Genomic DNA, 21,159 nt, shown 5'->3' on the forward strand with positions numbered 1-21,159 from the left:
AAGAGATTACAACACCCTCTCTTTAGAGCAAGGAGGATACAAGTAATTTTTGGTGCATCTTACACCTTCCCTTACACCTCTATTTATATGCAAATGAGGGAGGGAAGTCTTTGCCCACTTTAGATGTGGGACTTCTAAGACAAACTTCTAACAATTCTCCCACTTGAAGATTTGATTGAATCAATCATGTCTTCACAATACTTTGTCTTCCTTGTCAGTTTCATGCTACGTTGCTGATAGACCATAAGAGGATCTACTCCATACAAACTTGTCAGTATTGACCGGCTTTGTCATAACATCTGCTAGGTTATCTTTGGTACAGATCTTTTCCAAATCTACATCTCCTTTCTCTACTACTTCTCGGACAAAATGATATTGAACCCCTATATGCTTTGTCCTGGAATGAAAGGCTGGATTTCTTGCAATGTGCAAAGCACTCTGACTGTCACAATATACAGTAATTTTGTTTTGCTTGTGCCCGAGTTCTTCCAATAACCTTTGAATCCAGATTGCTTCTTTGCATGCTTGAGTAGCTGCCATGTATTCAGCTTCTGTGGTGGATAGAGCTACAACAGTTTGTAGTTTAGATAACCAGCTTACCACCCCTCCTGCAAGTTTAAACACATAGCCTGTAGTAGATTTTCTTTTATCAAGATCACCTGCATAATCTGAGTCGACATAACCTCTGACAATAAATTTTGATCCTCCAAAACATAACGCAACATCTGAGGTTCCTTTGATGTATCTAAGGACCCTCTTAACAGCATTCCAATGCTCTTCACCAGGATTTGCCATAAATCTACTAACTGCTCCCACTGCATGTGCAATGTCTGGTCTTGTACAAATCATGGCATACATTAGGCTTCCCACTGCTGATGCATACGGAACTCGAGACATTTCCATCCTCTCTGCTTCATTGCTAGGACACATACTTGAGGATAATTTATAATTAACAGGAAGTGGGGTAGAAGTTGGCTTGCAATCTTGCATGTTGAAGCGCCGCAAGACCTTTCGAAAATAATTCTTTTGTGAAAGCCAAATCTTCCTGTTTTTTCTGTCTCGGTGAATTTGCATCCCTAAAATCTTGTTTGCAGGTCCCAAGTCCTTCATATCAAATTCCCTAGCCAATTGTGCCTTCAATTCTTGGACTCGAACTTTGTTGGAGCCTACCACCAACATATCATCCACGTACAACAGCAAAATGATGAAATCATTATCCTCAAACCTCTTGTAGTACGTACAATGGTCTGAACTTAATCTGTTGTATCTGAGGCTAATAATGAAAGAATCAAATCTCTTATACCAACACCTTGGCGCCTGCTTTAAACCGTACAGAGATTTGGTCAACCTACAAACCAAGTTTTCTTTGCCTTGTTCTTCAAAACCTTCTGGTTGGAGCATATATATTTCTTCTTCAAGTTCTCCATGAAGAAAAGCAGTCTTTACATCTAACTATTCCAGATGTAAATCATCTACAGCACACATTGCCAGCACTATTCTGATAGTGGTAAGTCTAACAACTGGTGAGAATATCTCGTTAAAATCAAGACCTTCTTTCTGAGCATATCCTTTGACCACCAGTCTTGCACGATATCGCTCCACTTGTTCATTGCCATCTCGTTTGATTTTGTATACCCATTTGTTTCCAATTGCTTTTCGACCTTTTGGAAGTTCAACAAGTTCCCATGTCTCGTTCCTATGTAAGGCTTCTATTTCTTCATGCATTGCTGTCATCCATTGAGAAACATCTGAACTCCTCAACGCTTCTTGAAAGGTTGAAGGTTCTCCTTCTTCAGTTAAGAGACAGTACGCATCATGGTTTGCCATAACATAGTCTGAGTGCCAAGATGGTTTCTTCATCAAACGTGTTGTTCGTCGAGCATCTTCATCATTGACCTCATTTGGTTCTTGTTCATCGTGCTCTGGTTCTGTTTCAGAGGAATCATTATCTTTTGACTTTTCCTCTATCTGTATTGAAGTAATGTCTATTGGTGTGCTGACATTTTTCTGCTCACTTTGCAATTTTTCTGCAAAAACTACATCCCTGCTAACAATAATCTTGTGGGCAGTGGGATCCCACAAGCGATACCCCTTAACATTGTCAGCATAACCCAAGAATATACATTTCCTGGATTTTGGGTCCAACTTTGTTCTTTCTTGGGAGTTGTACATCACGTACACAGGACAACCAAATACATGCAGAGAAGAGTAATCAGCTGGTTTTCCTTTCCACATTTCTATTGGTGTCTTTACACCAATTGCTGTTGATGGCGAGCGATTTATCAAATAGCAAGCAGTTTTGACTGCTTCTGCCCAGAAGGACTTGGCTAATCCTGCAGTTTTCAACATGGCCCTTGTCCTTTCTAGAAGAGTTCTATTCATCCGCTCTGCTACACCATTCTGTTGAGGTGTATGAGCAACTGTAAATTGCCTCTTAATACCTTCTTGCTTGCAGAATGCCAGAAAATCACCATCAGTATATTCTCCTCCATTATCTGTCCTCAAGCATTTGATCATTTTTCCAGTTTCAAGTTCTACCTGTGCTTTGAATTCCTTGAATACTGGAAACACATCTGACTTCTTCTTGATTGGGTACACCCATAATCTTCGGGAATAATCATCAATGAATGATACAAAATACTTTGCTCCTCCCATGGATATTTCTGGTGATTCCCAGACATCAGAATGGATTAAGTCAAGTATGTGCTTGCTTCTAGCAGTCACTTTAGCAAACTTCAATCTATGTTGCTTACTAGTCACACAGTGCTCACAAAACGGTAAGTTAACTGTTTTGAGCCCCGGCAGGAGATTATGATCAGCAAGAATTTTCAAGCCTCGTTCTGACATGTGACCAAGTCTGTAATGCCACATCATCGTTGCTTCTTCTTCTTTTGTTGTTGCAACTGATGCATCTGCTTCTTGCAACGTATCTCCCAACAACATGTATAGATTTACTGCGATCTTCTCTGCTTTCATCACAATGAGGTTACCTTTCACCATTTTTAGGATTCCGCCTTCAATGTGAATTTTGCACCCAAGGTCATCCAATTGTCCAACAGACAAGAGGTTCTTCTTCAATCCCTTCACATGTCGAACTCCTTGAAGAGTGCGTATTGTACCATCATACATTTTGATTTTGACGGTACCAATCCCTCCAATTTCTAAGGCATGATCATTCCCCATGAACACAGATCCTCCTGAGACAGGTTCATAAGTGTGAAACCAATCTCGGTGTGAAGTCATATGCCATGTCGCGCCTGAGTCTACTATCCAGGCATCAGAAAGTTGTCTTCTGCCTTTAGAACTACCTTCTGCTTCACTATACAGGATTTCTCCATCTTCAGAAGTTTTTGCAACACAGCCTTGAGAGCTTGATGCTTCGAAGTTCTTTCCTCCACTCTTCTTGTGCCAACAATCTTTTTTCAGATGCCCCCTCATGCCACAATTGTAGCATTTAAAATTCTTTCTTCCTCGAGACTTTGATCTACCATGATTTTGACTCCCACTGGAGCCACGTTCCGTTGATCTTCCTCTCATCATCGTTAAAGCTTCTACTTGCTTCGAACTTTCTGTCCTGTCTTCCTTATTCTTTCGCCTGGATTCTTCTTCAAGAATAGCTCCAGCAACATCTTCAAAGGATAAACAACCAACAATGTTGTTATTTGTAATGTTGATGATGAGTTGATCATATGAATCTGGTAAACTCTGAAGTAGTAGCTCTGCACGTTCATTTTCTACTATGTTGAAATCTGACGCGGTGAGCTGAGCAAATAATGTATTCAGATTGTTGATGTGTTCCGTCACTGGCGTGAACTCACTCATTCGAAGAGTATAGAGTTTTCTTTTTAAGAAAATTCTAGTGTGAAGTGACTTGACCTCGTACAGTTTAATGAGAGTATCCCAAATCTCCTTTGCAGTCTTCTTCTCTGCTATACTAGACAGAACTGAATCTGCCATTGCTAGGTGCAAATTGGCAACCGCGTTGTCATCCATCTCTTTCCATTTTTCATCAGAAATTTCTGCACGTCTGTCTTCAATTGCATCCAGACAGTTGTCTTTTCTCAAAATTGCCCTTATCTTCAGTTTCCACAAGGAAAAATTATTTCCGTTGAACTTTTCTATCTCAAATTTTGCTGTCATGGTTTCACTCTTGAACCGGCTTATGCACTTCTCACTATGAATAGTATTGTCTACTGGTACAGTACAGGTAGACTGTGAAGTAAAGCACCAAGAAGTTCCCAGGAAAGAGAGGTGGGTCACAAATGGACACTCTTAAGTACCAAGTCTTTCCTAGCCAGAACTTTCTCAGACCGCACTTTCACACTACCAAACGTTTCCAGTAATAACTCTTTTCTGATGCGGAAGATCGGATTAAACCGCAACCACAGAGCATACTCAGAATTTTACCAATACTATTCTAATGACAATAGCAGCGGAATACAAACCGAAAGCTCTGATACCACTGTTGGGTATCAGTCATACAACACAAGCACACACAACTAAAATTAAAGATGAGAAAATTTATAACTAACACAAGACCAAGGGCAAGGTCAAGAAAAATATTTACTAGATAGAAGAGATTACAACACCCTCTCTTTAGAGCAAGGAGGATACAAGTAATTTTTGGTGCATCTTACACCTTCCCTTACACCTCTATTTATATGCAAATGAGGGAGGGAAGTCTTTGCCCACTTTAGATGTGGGACTTCTAAGACAAACTTCTAACATTCTCTTCATCACACTTGACAATATTATGCCCAGAGACTTCCATCCCAATACAATAAACCTGTCACAGAAATTCAAAGAAATGCACGATAAGCAACAAAAAAACAAAAAACTTGTTTTCACATTGAGAAAAAGTGAAAGGTGTCCGTAAATGAATAAACAAGAAACGAAAAGAAAAAAAATACTTTGCTTTGAGGAATAGGTGTCTGGAGCACTCAAACCAGTAAAGAAAAGCTCTTTGATTTCTTCTCAGCAAACAAAAATAGTTTCACAGGATTCAGATATACATTTATCCATTCATCGAAAAGAGTTGTAAAATAACAAAAACAAAATTTAGAAATGAAAGCGGGAGAGAATAGATAAGATAGGAGGGAAAAGAGAAAACCATAAGAAAGCAAACCTAGGACCTTATTGGGCGGGAACATCCTTTTTTTGTTTTATACATATAAAGGATTAATTATTAATATTTTATATATGTATAAATAATCAATTATTTAATTTCTTTTAACTATATAAAAAATCCTTAATCGAATATAATATAACATAATAAATAATGATAATTAAAGATAATAAAATTTATATAATATAAACATTATAATACAATAATACTTTAAATAATAATAGTGTATAAATTAAATATTAAAAAATATTTTTATTATTATCAATAAAATATATAATAATATAAATAAATTTATATCTTAATAATTAAGAACAAATAATATTAAAAAATATTAATAATTATTATTATTATATTTTAGTTTAAATTAATTTTTTGTTTTTTACTGATCTACCTTATGGAAAACAACTTATCGAATGTAAATGGGTATACAAAATAAAGAAGCATGTTGATAAGAGTATTGAACCATACAAGGCAAGGTTAGCAGTTAAAGCCTACACACAACAAGGCTTAGACTTTTTCACCTATTGTCAAACTCACAACAGTAAGATTGGTTTTGGCTTTAGCAGCTTCCAAACATTGGTATTACATCAACTAGATGTAAATAATGTCTTTTTACACGGGGATCTAATGAAGAAGTGTACATGTCTCTTCCTCTTGGCTACAAAACAGAAAAACCAACGCAAGTTTGCAAGTTGTTGAAGTCTTTATATGGACTCAAACAACCCTCTAAACAATAGAATTACAAGTTGACAACTACTTTACTTTCTTTGGTCTACATACAATCAAAATCAGATTATTCACTTTTTGTCAAAAAGTGATTATGCTCATATCACCATATTACTTGTTTATAGATGATATAGTCTTAGCAGGTGATGACATTAAGGAAATCCAAACTGTGAATGCTCAATTGATTACAAAGTTCAAGATTAAAGACCTAGGCCAACTTAAGTATTTTATGGGCTTAGAAATTGCAAGATCTCAACAGAGCATTACTTTGTCACAAAGGAAGTATGCTCTAGAGTTACTAGAAGACGCAGGATTGTTGGAATGTCAACCTGTTTCTACTCCCATACAGCTAGGCACAAAAATTTTCAAGACAGAAGGGAAACCCTATTCAGATGTGTATGCCTATAGAAGACTTCTTGGCAAGTTACTATATCTAACCAACAAGACCAAATTTATGTTTTTTTTGTTAGTACTCTCAGTCAATTTCTTTCTAGTCCATTGGAAGATCACTGTGCAACAGCAATAAGGATCCTGATATATTAAGAACAATCCAAGACAAGGATTATTCTTTCCCTCCAACACAGAACATGCTCTTAGGCTTATATTTTGATTGGGTTGCTTACTCTGACACTAAAAGGTTTGTGACTGGTTTTAATGTGTTCTATGGTGCATCCTTAATAAGCTGAAAATCCAATAAGCAAGGTACTATATCTATATCATTAATCGAAGCAGAATATAGAGCCTTAGCTTTCACAACATGTGAAATTCAATGGCTTCTATATTTGCTCCATGATTTGAAACAACCTCTACCACAACCAATTCCTCTGTTTTGAGACAATCAATCTGCTATACAAATTGCACAGAATTCAGTCATGCATGAGAGGACAAAGCATATCGAAATTGATTGTCATCTCATAAGGAATAAAGTTAAAGCAGGTGTAATTAAGCTCATGTCCATTTCTACTTCAGTACAACTTGCAGACATTCATACTAAAGTTTTGCATCCAGTACAATTTCAATTTTTGCTGTCAAAGCTGAGCATTTAGGATATATATGTTGCAGCTTGAGGGGATATTGATTTAATTTATTTTCTGTTCATATTTGTGCATCTATGTTCATATATTTATCTTCTGTTTTTATATTTATATTTCGTTTTTATATTGTTTTAAACAACTGTATATATAAATTGTACTATCTCCCTAACATTTAATAAAATACACAATTTTCATCATTTTTTTTATAACAACCTAAAAATACGAAATATAAACAATATTTCATAAAATTATTTATTCAAATAACTCAAAAATAAATTGTAAATGAGAAAAACAGGTAATTATATAATGAAAAATAACTAGAATAAAAACACCTATTTTTTATGTGCACAATTTTTTATTATTTTAAACTAAAATTGAAACTTATTTTTTTTAACTGTCTTTTATTAGTAAGTATCTTATTACTTTTTAAACTAATTATTACTTTTTAAACTAAAAAAATTAACGTGTACACATAACTATCTGAAGGGATTTTATTAATAAAAGAAAGCGTAACAATGATATCTAAACAATAATTATACAACCAACTATAATATTCTCTTGTTAACCGGAATACATTAAGAAAACATTGAAAAACAATAAAATTAATATTGTTAATATGAATTAAAATCTGTTAGCCAACTTAGTGCAACACCGGTTCAGATCAGATTGGGTTTAAAGAAAATGAAATTCTTTATACGAGTTAATTTTCAACTCGACTCACTTAGAACTGACTCATTCAGATTAAGCATGTGGTGAGCCAGATTGGCTCACCAACCCACCTAGTTTAATTTAATTATTTATTATTTTGTGTTTTAATATTTTTAGTTAACATTTTTTATTGTATTGTAAATGGGAATAAAGAAAAAAATGTTTCAAGAGAAGAAAATATTATAAATTTTTATTTATTCAACATTCTAATTTTATAAATAGATAAGTCAGACAAAAATTATCAATATTATAAACTTATTTATTCATTTTTTGGGTTTGCTTTTGGATTATATTTAATATGTTAATTTTTTTTATTTCCAATTGTCTTTGGAGTTTAACAACTTTTTAGAGTGAAATTATTTTGATTTTGAATTAAAAAAATTGTAATCTTTTTAATTTTTAAAAAAACTTATAATTAAGTGAGTCAATGAACCAACCTATATTAATCAACCAATCAAGTTGGACCGAGCGGCTTGTTTTGACATCACTAAATAAAATAGTACTATTTCAACAAAAATAAAAAATTATTATAAAAATATGTTTTTAATTACTTTGTTTATTTATGAACTTGTCTTTTAGTCTTTATACTATTAAATTGATAAATTAGTTCTTACGGATACAAACTATACTTTATATTGTATTTAAATATTAAAAAGTTAGTAATATGTTTTGTTAAATTAAAAAAAAGAATCACTAATCAATTCCAGTTTATGGATTAAATTTAATTTTTAGAAACTAAAAGCATTTTCTAGAATTAATTTATTAAAAAATCCTTGTAATTTACAATACATTGCATTTTTAGTGATATTTCACAATTTTCTTGTACAACCTTATAACTAGTTAGACAACAACCTATTTAATGCGTAGATTTAGTTGTTAGGTGTATAAATAGGCCACGAGGTCTACTGAGAACCTATGGTTTGATAACAAGTTTAGTATGACAGAAAAAAGTATTAATGATTTGTTCATATTTATAATTACTTTAAAACTACTACTAATAATAATAATAATAATAATAATAATAATAATAATAATAATAATAATAATAATAATAATAATAATAATAATAATAATAATAATAATAATAATAATGAATTTTTTATCGCAAGGTTCACTGTAAAAATTTCTTTTTATTATGTGATTTCATTTAATTATTTTACTTATTTCTATATTTTATTTTTATCACATGACTCCCAAATTATAATAGAATAAAATTGAATGGTTTATGATTCTGTGTTTGTATTTTGAGCTTCGTAATAACTTGATTTTACCTTTAAAGATATTAAATATCTCGGTTTTCATCATATTGCATTAAAAGGTTGAAAAAGTAGCTGGGTTGTTCTCTCGTATTTAATAAAATTAAATAAGCAAGACTGTTGGAAGTCCCACATCGACTAGAGATAAGGTCAATTCTTAGTTTATAAGTGGATGCAAACCTTACCCTATAAGCCGGTTTTGTGGGGTTGAGTTAGGCTTAAAACCCACTACTAACATGGTATCAGAGCCAGGTTAGAGCCTATCGTAGCGAGTTCTATCTCAACAAAGGAAGAATCGTTCGTTCAAGGTAAAGTCCACTTTGCTTCTTTTTCTTCATGTCACCCTTGTGTATTGGCATGAACACTGTAACCATAGTTTACGGGGGTCCGAAGGAGAAAGTCGTAGCTTGTGTGTTTATGGAATCTGGATTGGCTTCGTCTTCCGAAGGGACCCTGCCCACGCACAGAAAGCAAGCGCCAGTGGCGGTACGGCCTGAGCTATCTAGGTCAATTCTTAGTTTATAAGTGAATGCAAACCTCACCCTACAACTGGTCCCATAAATTTGACAAAAGATTATGGCTAAGAGGTGTAATTACACAATAATACTTGTGGAAGTTTACATCACTAAGTGTTACTGTGAGCATAGAAAATTCAATTGTTAGACTTTAAATAAAATATTCCTATATTTAGTTATGTTTTTTTAAATAAAAATAAAAAATAGAAAGACAATGGAATATAACAATGCTTAGTTATTATTTAAGGTGAAATAAATTATCATTAAGGTTTTTCCTTGAATCTTTTTTTATCTTATTAATGATTTTCTAATTTTTATGAGGATTCTTAAGATTTATCAACCATCTCTTTTTGTGGTGTCTATTTTATGTATTTGTCTATCTAATTACAGTTTTGTAAGTCGATTTTTATTTTTTAATTCTATGGTTTTTTTAACTCATCATCATTGATAATGTTATTCTCTAAATTTATTTTTTTTATATTTGTATATGTTAATATAATTTAGGTTTAATAGGTTCGGAGGTCCTTATATTTGTGGGTTCGTTTCAATTGGGTCCTCCAATTTTGAAAGTGATCAATTTGGTCCCTAATTTAACAAAATTGAGTCAATAATACCCTTTCCGTTAAATATAATGGACGGCGTTAACTTTTTAAACATGTGGCATGTTGAGGCATTCTTTTATTTGCAGGTGGCACAGTTTTATTTGAAGGATGCTTCAACATACCACATGTTTAAAAAGTTAATGACGTCCATTGCATTTAACGGAAAGGGTATTATTGACTCAATTTTATTAAATTAGGGACCAAATTGATCACTTTCAAAATTGGAGGACCCAATTGAAACGAACCCACAAATATAAGGACCTCCGAACCTATTAAACCTATAATTTAACCGATAGCGCATGCTTTAATTAGGTCGATAATTCATTCAGACTAAGAATAATTTTCATTAATATACGTTGTGTACATAATCATTACAGTAAACTCTATCTTCATCGTAACTTTCACAAACTAAGTAAATATCCTTTCTGGTCATTCTTATTCTTAGAAACCTGTTATATTATCTAAATTTGAAATTTGCCTCTTTTTAATGATAAATCTCCAAATTAATTAGTAATATTTAATTTTTTTAATTGAATATGAGATAAAAAAGAACATGTATAATTTTTTTAAATATTTAATAACATAAACATTTTATTTATTAGACAATATAAAAGACTCGTTGTATTTATTTATAATTATTGTTTCATCCGAACAATTCATTTATTTTGCTAAAACAATTTTTATTATTTTTCAACATTTATTATTTATTTTAAGAGTATGATATTTTATTATTAGGATGATAACGGATCAGATTAGGTACGAACAGTGTCTACCTACTACTTGACTTACAAAAAAAAATCACTCACTGCCTATCCGTTATTCCATGCAAATATCCATTTGGACCTAGAAGTACCAGTGAATATTCGCAAATATTAAAAAAAAATATTTTATAAATTTTTAAAATAAAATTAAAAAAATATAAAATATAATAATTAAATTAAATATAAAATTAAAATTTATTTTTAATTAAATTTAATCTAATAAAATATAAACTAATTTTAGTTTAAAATAACCTCAACTTAATAAAATATAAATTAAATTTTTACTTTTTTTTTTACCAATTAATACATGCATGTAATAGTATAAAATCTATATTCAACCTATTTTTATAAACATATAATTAAAATACTCGCAACCATATGGTAAATATTTGTAAAAATCAATTATTTATTTATTGTAAATTTTATGTATAAATATCCGTAAATACAAGTATTTTTCAGCTGGAGAGTGATTCTGTAACGTCCCAAATATATACATCATGCATATATAATAAGGACGTCATCATGCATAATACAGGAAAGCAGTCAAGAGTAATTAAGGATTACAGTCATCCTTAATAAATAGTGCGGAATTGACAATACGATTATTGGAATCTCCCATGGAAATTACGGAAAATTTAAAACTTAAATTACACCAAATGTAATTAATCGAGTTCACGAAATAAAAACTAGTAACTCTACGCTGCAGCACTGCCGTCTCCTTCAAGAGCTGCTCCCAAAGTTTCCTCTCCACCATCTGCTCCCATCCAAGTGGATGATCATTGCCAAAGAAACATACCCAAACAGCACACAACACAAAACAATGCAAGGGTGAGCTAGATATAAAAGCATGTTATACATACAGCACAGTTAATTCATGCAATCATTTATATTTCACACACTCCCATGACATGTAAACATTCATCCAAACATGTTAAACTGACATCACAAGACTTGTTACTTGATACCCTGACTCGTTGCTTTATAGATCGACTCGTCCGGACTAGAATGATTACCGAGCTATGGCGGGTCTTGCACTCGTAGTGGTTTTATGGAACTTGAGCACTACCGCTCTGGCACTACCGCCTGGTGAAACTTTGGGCACTCCCGCCTGGTGAAACTTTGGGCACTCCCGCCCGGCCACAATCACGAGGTTAATCCGTTATCACTCACCTTGGGTCATGTGGAAGCACCCAAGACTAGGACCTCCTGCTACTCCTCACCACATGGTTCAATCCTCTCTATATGAGAAGAAAGACCATTGGAGCTTCAGGATGACCCCCAAAACTGAGCTACCATGTAATCATTCTATACAACCCCCCAAAACACCACCATGTATCCTCTCCTTGAAGATCATGGAATTACGTCCATGAATCATATTGTTACTTTGAAACTTAACCACAATTATGAATATTCAGATACCACCATATTATCACAACAAATCCAACATATTTCATACATTCACATATTTTCAAATAAATCACGTCACAGACAATATTCCAACCATTGGTACACATAATTCAACCCAAGAGCAAAGGAACTTGGAATCCAACTTATTTGTAAAATACTATTTGGACGAGCACTATTCACCACCCAGGACGAACGCTATTAAGTGAACACCACGGACGAACGCTAATTGCCAAATGGACGAACGCTAATTGCCAAACATCGGACGAACGCTAATAACCAATCAATAGGCCGAACGCTATTTGGACGGACGATATCAAACCCTATACTATCAGGCCGAACGCTATTTACTAACAGGCCGAACGCTATTTCACTGATCACACCATTAGGTCGAACGCTGGGATTGATACTTAGGACGAACGCTATTTCACCGAAAGCACTTTAAGAACGAACGCTAAGATTGATACTTAGGACGAACGCTATTTCACCGAAAGCACTTTAAGAACGAACGCTAAGATTGATACTTAGGCCGAACGCTGGGATCGAGTACTTAGGCCGAACGCTATTTTATCGAACACCATATTGGACGAACGCTAAATCCGAATCCTAAAAGAACGAACGCTACAATTTCTAGTACACTAAGACCGAACGTTCATGATCCAACCTTACGAATATCAATTTACAACCGAACGTTCCAGATCTAAATTAAGGATTCTGAATTTAAAACCGAACGCACACTAATACATCAAAACCGAACGTTCAAGATTAAATCTTAAGAATACTACTTAAGATCGAACACTGAAATAGAGAACTTAGACCGAACGCTGAGATCTAGTACTTGGGCCGAACGCTATGAGATTAAACGCTACAGGGTCGAACACCATATGGACGAACGTTTAAGATTGGAAATTGAATTAAGACCGAACGCTCACAATCAGATTGAAACCAAGACCGAACGCTCAAAATGAGAATTTAAACTACAACCGAATGCTCAACAGAACAAGACCGAACGCTGACTATTTACACATACAGAAACAAAATCTACTAAGACCGAACCCTAATATCATTAAAACTCAACAAGGACGAACGTTAACTAACTCCTACAAACCGAACGCTCAAACGGAACACTTTGGACGAACGCTTAAGCCGAACACTTCTTTGGACGAACGTTCAGCAACAGGCCGAAGACGAACGCTGAACACTCGGACGAACGCGCAAACCGAGCTACGAGGACGAACGTTCAGAACAAAAACCGAACGTTCTGAATTTGGTTCGAACGTTCAGAAAAATACCGAACGTTCATAATTTGGCCGACCCCTAAATGGTCGAACCCCATTTTTGGACGAACGTGTTTCTGCAGAATTCTGCAGAATCACATCTGGTTTTCCAGAAACCCAGTAACTCCAATTTCATCTCTAAATCCTCATATTTGCATCAAATACAATCTATTACAACAATTAAACAAAAGATCTAGCTCCCCTTACCTCTTGAAGATCTCCTTGAATCACTTCCAACTCCCAAAATTTCTCCTCTTCTTCTCTTCCAGAACTTCCAGCAACTCTTCAACTCTTCCAAATGCACCACCAAAGTCTCCTTGCAGCTTCAACAGCAGCTCACCTCACCTTTCTCTCAGTTTTGCAGCAAGGAATCCCCTTCCCAAAACTGAATCCCGACCCTACTCTTTATTCTCCCAGTTGCCTCCCCTTCTCTCCCCTTCTTCTTCTCTTTCCTTTCTTGTTTTTCTTTCTTTTGTTTTTAAGGGGAAGCAACGTTTGCTGTCCCTTGTGGCAGCGCTCGTTGCTTCCTCCCTTGTCTTCTATTTTTTTTTTTTTTTTTTTTTTTTTAAACGATTCTTTACAGATTCTGTCATTTATGAGATTAGATGTAGGTTTGTTTTTTCAATGCTGTGTTTTTGTTTAGCTTTTGGAAATTTTTAAAAATATGAAATTGTGTGTAGCAGAGGTCTCATTGTTAAAAGTAGTTTCACTCAACAATAAAATATATGGAGAGGATTCTAACAAGACAAACATAAATGTAAAATATGTTGAAAACAAAGTGTGGCACACATGGACTATTTTATCAAACATTTTCTATTTTCCACGCAGTTTCAAATTATTAATTTTGAAAACATAATGTGAAACAGGTTTAGGATGGTTAAAGTAAGTCAGTTTCATAGATTGAAAGACAATTTCTCTCTATCACATAGGGTTAATAATATCACTTTTATTTTTAGTTCTTTCAAATTAAAGAAATTATAAATTATGTTCAATTAAAAAAACTCAATGAAAGATATACTGTGCCACTTTTAGAAAAAACAATATATTTCCTTTTAAAAAAATGTATATAAATGAATATTACATTTTGCTTACAATAAGTAAAATTTTGTATAAAAAAATTAATTAAATTACAACATTATTATCTATATATTAAAATAATACATAAGTGTGATAATATCGGTTGCTAATTATACCTAAACTAAATATCAATATTTAAATAATGTCCTCTAACCTCAAATATGTCAGATTTAAATTTAAAATTACATACAATTAATTATGTACTACTTAATAAATTTGAACAAAGACTCCATTAATACAAACATTTATGTTAAAAGAAATGTTGTCAAATTATATCTTTTGGGTCAAATTAGTTGTCAAATTATATCTTTTGGGTCAAATTAGTTAGTCTGTAAATAATCTAACTTAACTTTTTTGTTAATAACTCAAAATAATTCAAATTTGACTCAATTCATCAATGATTGATAGGTTAAACGGATCAAAATAATTTAAATCTGGCTCAACCCACCACTAGGTTAAACATATTGATTTACTGACTTAACTATAAGTCTTTTTTTAATTCGAAAAAAATTATAATTAAATTACAATATACAATAAAAAACAAGCACAAAATTATAATCCAATACAAAATTAAAAATAAAAAAATACAATATAATCCAAAATTATCTTAAATTACAAATACAATAAAAAACAAGCACAAAAAGCAAAATAAATAAGTATTTGACATTGATAATTTTTTGTTTCACTTATCATTTATAAGATTAGAGTCTTGAATATTTATAAGATTTGAGTTTTGATAAATTTAAATATTTTGATTTCTTAAAGTATCTTCTTCTTTATTCTCAATTGTAATACAATAAAAAAATGTTAATTAATAATGTTAAAACACGGAGTAATAAAGAGGTTGGTGAGTCCTCACTACTAGATTCTTAGTGCATTAGACCCAATATTAATCTAAATTAAAATTTCATATATATTTTTGTTAACTCAACCCTGTCTGAAGGATCAATATGTTGATGATTAATCTAATTTGTAGGCTAAATCTGATTACTTTAAACAAAAAATTTTACCACCAAACCTTCCATTCATTTTAGTTTCAATTTATTAAGTAAACCATTGCCATGTTTTCCACCTCTTTCGTTCCTCTTTCTGCAATACACTAATAGATACAAATGCTCATAATCAATGAATCATATTTATCGTATCATATAAAAAATCTTATAAAATGGTTGATTAAAAGAAGTTATATGTTTGAATCTCATTTTCTAAAAAATATTTTCTTGATGATATTTTGTTGAGATATTTTAAGAATTTTTTGATTTTATTTATATTTATTATAATTATGTGTTTGTTAGATTTTGATTCTTTCTGCTTTATTTTTATTTGTAAAATTGTCCAGTAAAATTTTGCAATTGTTCAATAGTATTATATGTATACAAAGAAAATTAAATAAAAATTATTTTATTATATTTTATTCTTATTTTCACATTGTTCAGAACGTACATGAGAATAATACTTTCCATAAAGTGAAATGCAATTATTACAAGCACTGGAATCTTGATGCAGATGTGAGGAATGTAACGAATGTGACCAAATTTTATGACCACATTCATTAATATTTTTTTTAAAATTTTTTTTGGAATGAGTTTCTCAGTGTCAAAAACATCAAGACAACGCAAATTCCTGGTTGACAGAGAGAGGTTTGCACAAGGAAAAATTAGAAAGTAAGAACTTTTCCAAGAATATACACCAACTAAAATATAACTTCACTTATTATTCACAAAATACAATAACTAAATATATGGATTAAATAAAAAAAATTATATTAATTTGAGAGATGAAATATACATTTTAACATGTAACTAGTTTTATTTGTTTTGATTTTATTAAAGTCAAATAAAACTAACATTGGTAAAAATGATTAAAAAAATAAAAACCAATGCATGGAAGATTTTTCTTTTTGAAAAATTAAAAAATGAGTGTTAACGGATTAATTTTTAAAATATTATAGACTATAACACTGTTTTATGTGTCACCAAAAGGAAAAAGAAAAAAAAAACAATACAACACATTGTTAAATTAAAACTCGTAAATAACAAGAATTCTAAAAAAATGTTGTCCAAATGTAACTTCCTGGAAAAAAAAATTACAACTATGCTCATGCATAATATATATATATATATATATATATATATATATATATATATATATATATATATATATATCATTCACTGTAACATACATACATATATTCAATCTATTTAACACCTCAATAAATTATAATTAAATTATTTTAATCAATTGTATCTTAATTTTGTTGTTTCACATTGATTACTAATAATACTAAATTATAATATATAGATAGAATGAATCTCAGTTCACAATATTATAATATGAGATTTAATTACACATAAATCCATTTCTTAAAGTAATAACAAGAGTTATTTGGTTTATTTTGTATATTATTTCATCCACATATTTTATAATACCTAAATAATCACCTGCTTAGCAAAATTCATATATAATCACAACGTTTAAGTAGATCCTATTATGCAAATAATAGCATATAATATTATATAATAGGTAATAATATATTATTCAAATAGATATAAATACATCCTATTAAAATACTTTTGCATATTTTGTGTAATGTTCGGTGTTTTATAAAACTCACGCATTTATAATTTTTATTTGAATTTCAATCATATATAACTTAAAAAGTTATTAGTTCAATTAACATAGTTAAATATTTTTTAGACAATTTTATATAAGACACAAATGGAAAAGCTTTAAATTTTAAAATTTGGATCTTAGAAATGCTATTTCTGCCTATGTCATTTAATTATTTAATATTTAAAAAAAAATGACAGGAGCTGTCTGATAAAGGTTCTAAGTGAAGCAGATCGTGCACTGAGTTGGATTCTCCTAGTTTCTGGTTTCTTCTTTTTTCCTCTGTCTCTCTTACATTTGATCGTCCATCGGAAATGGCTCTTGAGGTTGCTGTCAAGGCTGCTGCTGGTGCTCCAGATGTTCTCGGAGACTGTATTTCCTTCCTCTCTCTCTTCTTCTTTAACGACATATATCTTTGAGTTTTGATCATTTTCTTTTTAGTATTATAATTTTTTGCGTTTGATTTTGATTTTAGGTCCATTTTGCCAAAGGGTCCTTTTAACTTTAGAGGAGAAGAAGATTCCGTACAAGCTCAACCTAATTGATCTCAGTAACAAACCCGAATGGTATTGTTGAACTTTAATGTATCATTGTGTCTTTTTTTTTTTCAAAGAAATATTAATTTTTTTTTGGTAGGTTTTTGGGTGTGAATCCTGAAGGAAAGGTGCCAGTGGCTCTTTTTGATGGAAAATGGGTGCCTGATTCTGATGTAATTGTGGGGATTCTCCAAGAAAAGTACCCAGAAATCTCTCTCGTTACTCCTCCTGAATTTGCCACCGTGTACGGCTGCTCCATCACCTTTTTCTTTTTTCAAAACTTTACTCTTTCTTTTTGTCTGGGAATAATTTTATCGTGTTGACTTTAGAGCATATGTTTTAACAGTAGAATTGATTTTGATAATCAAACCGGTCCGACATTTTATTCTTACTGTGAAAATGTTCTCACTGTTGTTGTGTTCACTTTGGAAGATGGTTTTTAAGAGTAATGGCTTGCCATGGTCCTTTTCTCGTTCTTTTTGGTGACGAGCGAGGGAATTATGATCTGTTCTAATTTTTGTGGATCTTTTTTTAATTTAGAGTCGTTCTTAAGTACTGAATTTGAGTGTGCACCATATGTTTGTTTGTTTGCTGTTGTAGGGGATCAAAGATATTTGGGTCTTTTGTGAGTTTTCTTAAGAGCAAGGATCCGAATGATGGAACAGAGCAAGCGTTGCTGGCTGAATTGAGTGCTCTGGATGAACATCTTAAGGCCCATGTATATATGTGAATTTTATATGATACACTATTCTTTTTTTGTTTATTTGTTATATTTTTGTTATATTATATGATCAGGGTCCATATATTGCTGGGGAGAAAGTCACTGCTGTTGACCTGAGTTTGGCACCAAAACTGTACCATCTTGTGGTCGTACTTGGCCACTTCAAGAAATGGAGTGTTCCAGAAAGTTTGTCACATGTCCACATCTACACTAAGGTTTGGAGTTGTTTTCTGCAATGTAGTTACTTTGTTGGAACTATTTATTTTGCTGTGTCTTTTATATACAAGTTGAACAGTGACTGATCGATATTTGGTGATGAGAATTTTGTGGTCAAACTTATCATGCCAGTATTCTTAAAAATTCTTTAAAATGACTGAAGTATCAATTATTTCATATACACTACTTTATATGACTTTTAGTCTCACTAAAATGTTTGAAAAGGGAAAAACTAAAGCAAAGAACTAAACACAATTGGAAAAGACTAGGCTTTTGTTTGAGAAAAAAAAATTCACTTGTATACTTCCCGACATGCCTAATCCTGATTGTGCATAGTAATTCTAGGCAGAAAGTGGTTTCATGGACATAAGTACTGTGCTACGGCCAAGGGTGCACAAAAATCTGTATATCTATTTGTGAATTGACCCTGCATTGAGTAATCCCTACTTTTCTCCTCTAATTATATTTTGAACACCAATTTGGTCCTTAAAAGATTAGTACAAAAATTTATAGATTAATTTGATGTCACCAATCTTTCAAGAAAAAAAAATTCATATGCAAAAAAGATAACAAAACAAATTAAGGGTCTGCTTTTGAACGGTCATGAAAGATTTGGTGTCCAATGATTAATTCAGACGCCTCTTGATGTTTTCATCTGTATCTAAAATTTGAAGAGCGTCTTTTTCTAATTCATATATTGCTACAGTGCCCCTTTCTCCTTTAAATGGGCCACAATATGAAACATGCTATAAAGTGAAAATGAATGTTATATGCTTTGAGTTTGAAAAGCATAACCTATAAAGTTTGTCAAGCCTCAGGAATTCACCTGATTTACTTGGTCAGTCAGCGAGTTAAAAGCCTTTCTTACATGATAAAATGTTAATGTGTGTTTAACCCAGATCAACTAATTTCCTGAATTTTATGATTTTTATCATTTGAATGTGGTCTGGCTAATTTATGAGAATTATGATGTCTTTGATTTCTTGTAAACAGATAAAATTGCTCTCACTGTTTCATTTTCATGGAGTTTTTCTGACCTTGCTTCTAGTGCCGGTTGTTGACAATTAGAGTGCTGCTTTAGTTTTCTGTCATGTTCTCTCATTATTGCCTTGTATTTGAGATTAATATATCTATTGTTCTTAGATGATGATTTGCATAGCTGTATGTATATTGTCATCAACATTCATCACATTATTATCTCTGTTGCTTTTACTCTAGGTGCAGTAGTTCATGAAGCTCAAATATCACATATAGTCATAGTGATAATTAACTGGTTTGATGTTGGCAATGTGTTAAATAGTAAATTAGATTGATTATTGAACTAGTGAAGGCATCAGCTCAGGATTCATTGGTCCAACCATGGTCAAACAGTGATAGATATATATGATAGAGACCAATATAAAACCGTAAGAAATCAGATTATATACATAGTTAAATTGTTGTTTTAAGTGCTTTAGACCAATTTTCTATTAGTTGGCCTTTCTACTAGTTGGCCACTAGCTGGTTCACTGTTCATTTAGTGTTTTTCTGGTTGAATGGACCAGGAAAATATGTATTATGGGTCCATATCCTACAACATAACTCTTTTTGAACATGAAAAGTAAAAAAGGATGTAATTGCGTGTTTGAATGTTATAGCTGTAGATGATTTAGCTGGTTAATGGACAATTATCTTCTATTGCAGCTGCTCTTCTCCCGTGAGTCATTTGAGAAAACCAAGCCTCCAAAGGAAGAGTTTGTTATTGCTGGATGGGCACCAAAAGTGAATGCTTGAAGTAGTTCTAAATTATGAGGTATCTGAACATCATTTGTGTACTGTGACTGAAACTTGTTAACAATAGGATGTTCAACTCATCAAGTTTAAGAATGTGTTGTTCACCTATTAAGTAATAATAATAATAATAAATATGTAGTTTGCTGGTGTGTACATTATGAATTTCAAAGCTATATATACTTTATTTCTTCATCAATTGATTGTTAAATTACTATGATTAATGAGATGCCCTTCTGTTTATAGGAGACTGTATTATATTTAAAATTACATATTTTGCTCTACCTTTCAATTTCATGAATTTTGTTATTGAGCCTTTGATTTTATAAATTTTATCATTTAAAACTTCTTCCGATTAATTATTTAAAAGTAATTTTCTATCCTGTGATTATAAAATACTAAATATATTTTGTGGTCTATAGATCCTCTTTAATAAATATATTATCTTTTCCTTTTTATAGGTGTGGCTATGACAAACTTATATCTTGAAAAAACGGAAAATAATGACTTAACAACTTACATGGTATTTATAAAATAAAATTTAAATAGTTAATTTTTTTATTTATAAGTTTTTTTTTAACTTAATATATATTAGATTTTATCTCAAATAAACTATTTATACTTTTACATAAATTTAATTCAATTAATTGTCCTTGCTACAAATAAAATTTCATAAATACTCTTAATGTTAAAGTCATTAAATTAATTTCTTAATCACATTAAAATATTTTCATAAACTTATCTTCTCCTTTTTAAGATTTTCAAAATTAAGGATAGTTTAATGTGAAACTGTAGAACAGAAAATTATTAATTAAAATATT

General features: G+C 31.7%; 1 protein-coding gene across 1 annotated transcript; it reads left to right on the top strand.

Moving 5' to 3' along the window:
- The first annotated feature begins 17,309 nt into the window (after positions 1 to 17,309).
- LOC108324205 (glutathione S-transferase DHAR2) lies at positions 17,310 to 20,537 on the top strand. The gene is made up of 6 exons (XM_017557068.2): positions 17,310 to 17,467; positions 17,571 to 17,661; positions 17,732 to 17,875; positions 18,232 to 18,349; positions 18,427 to 18,567; positions 20,252 to 20,537. Exons 1-6 carry the CDS (start codon positions 17,410 to 17,412, stop codon positions 20,339 to 20,341), a joined length of 642 nt encoding a protein of 213 aa, XP_017412557.1. The 5' UTR covers positions 17,310 to 17,409; the 3' UTR covers positions 20,342 to 20,537.
- The last annotated feature ends 622 nt before the right edge of the window (positions 20,538 to 21,159 follow it).

This window comes from Vigna angularis, chromosome 3, assembly GCF_016808095.1.
Source record: "Vigna angularis cultivar LongXiaoDou No.4 chromosome 3, ASM1680809v1, whole genome shotgun sequence".
NCBI lineage: Eukaryota > Viridiplantae > Streptophyta > Magnoliopsida > Fabales > Fabaceae > Vigna > Vigna angularis.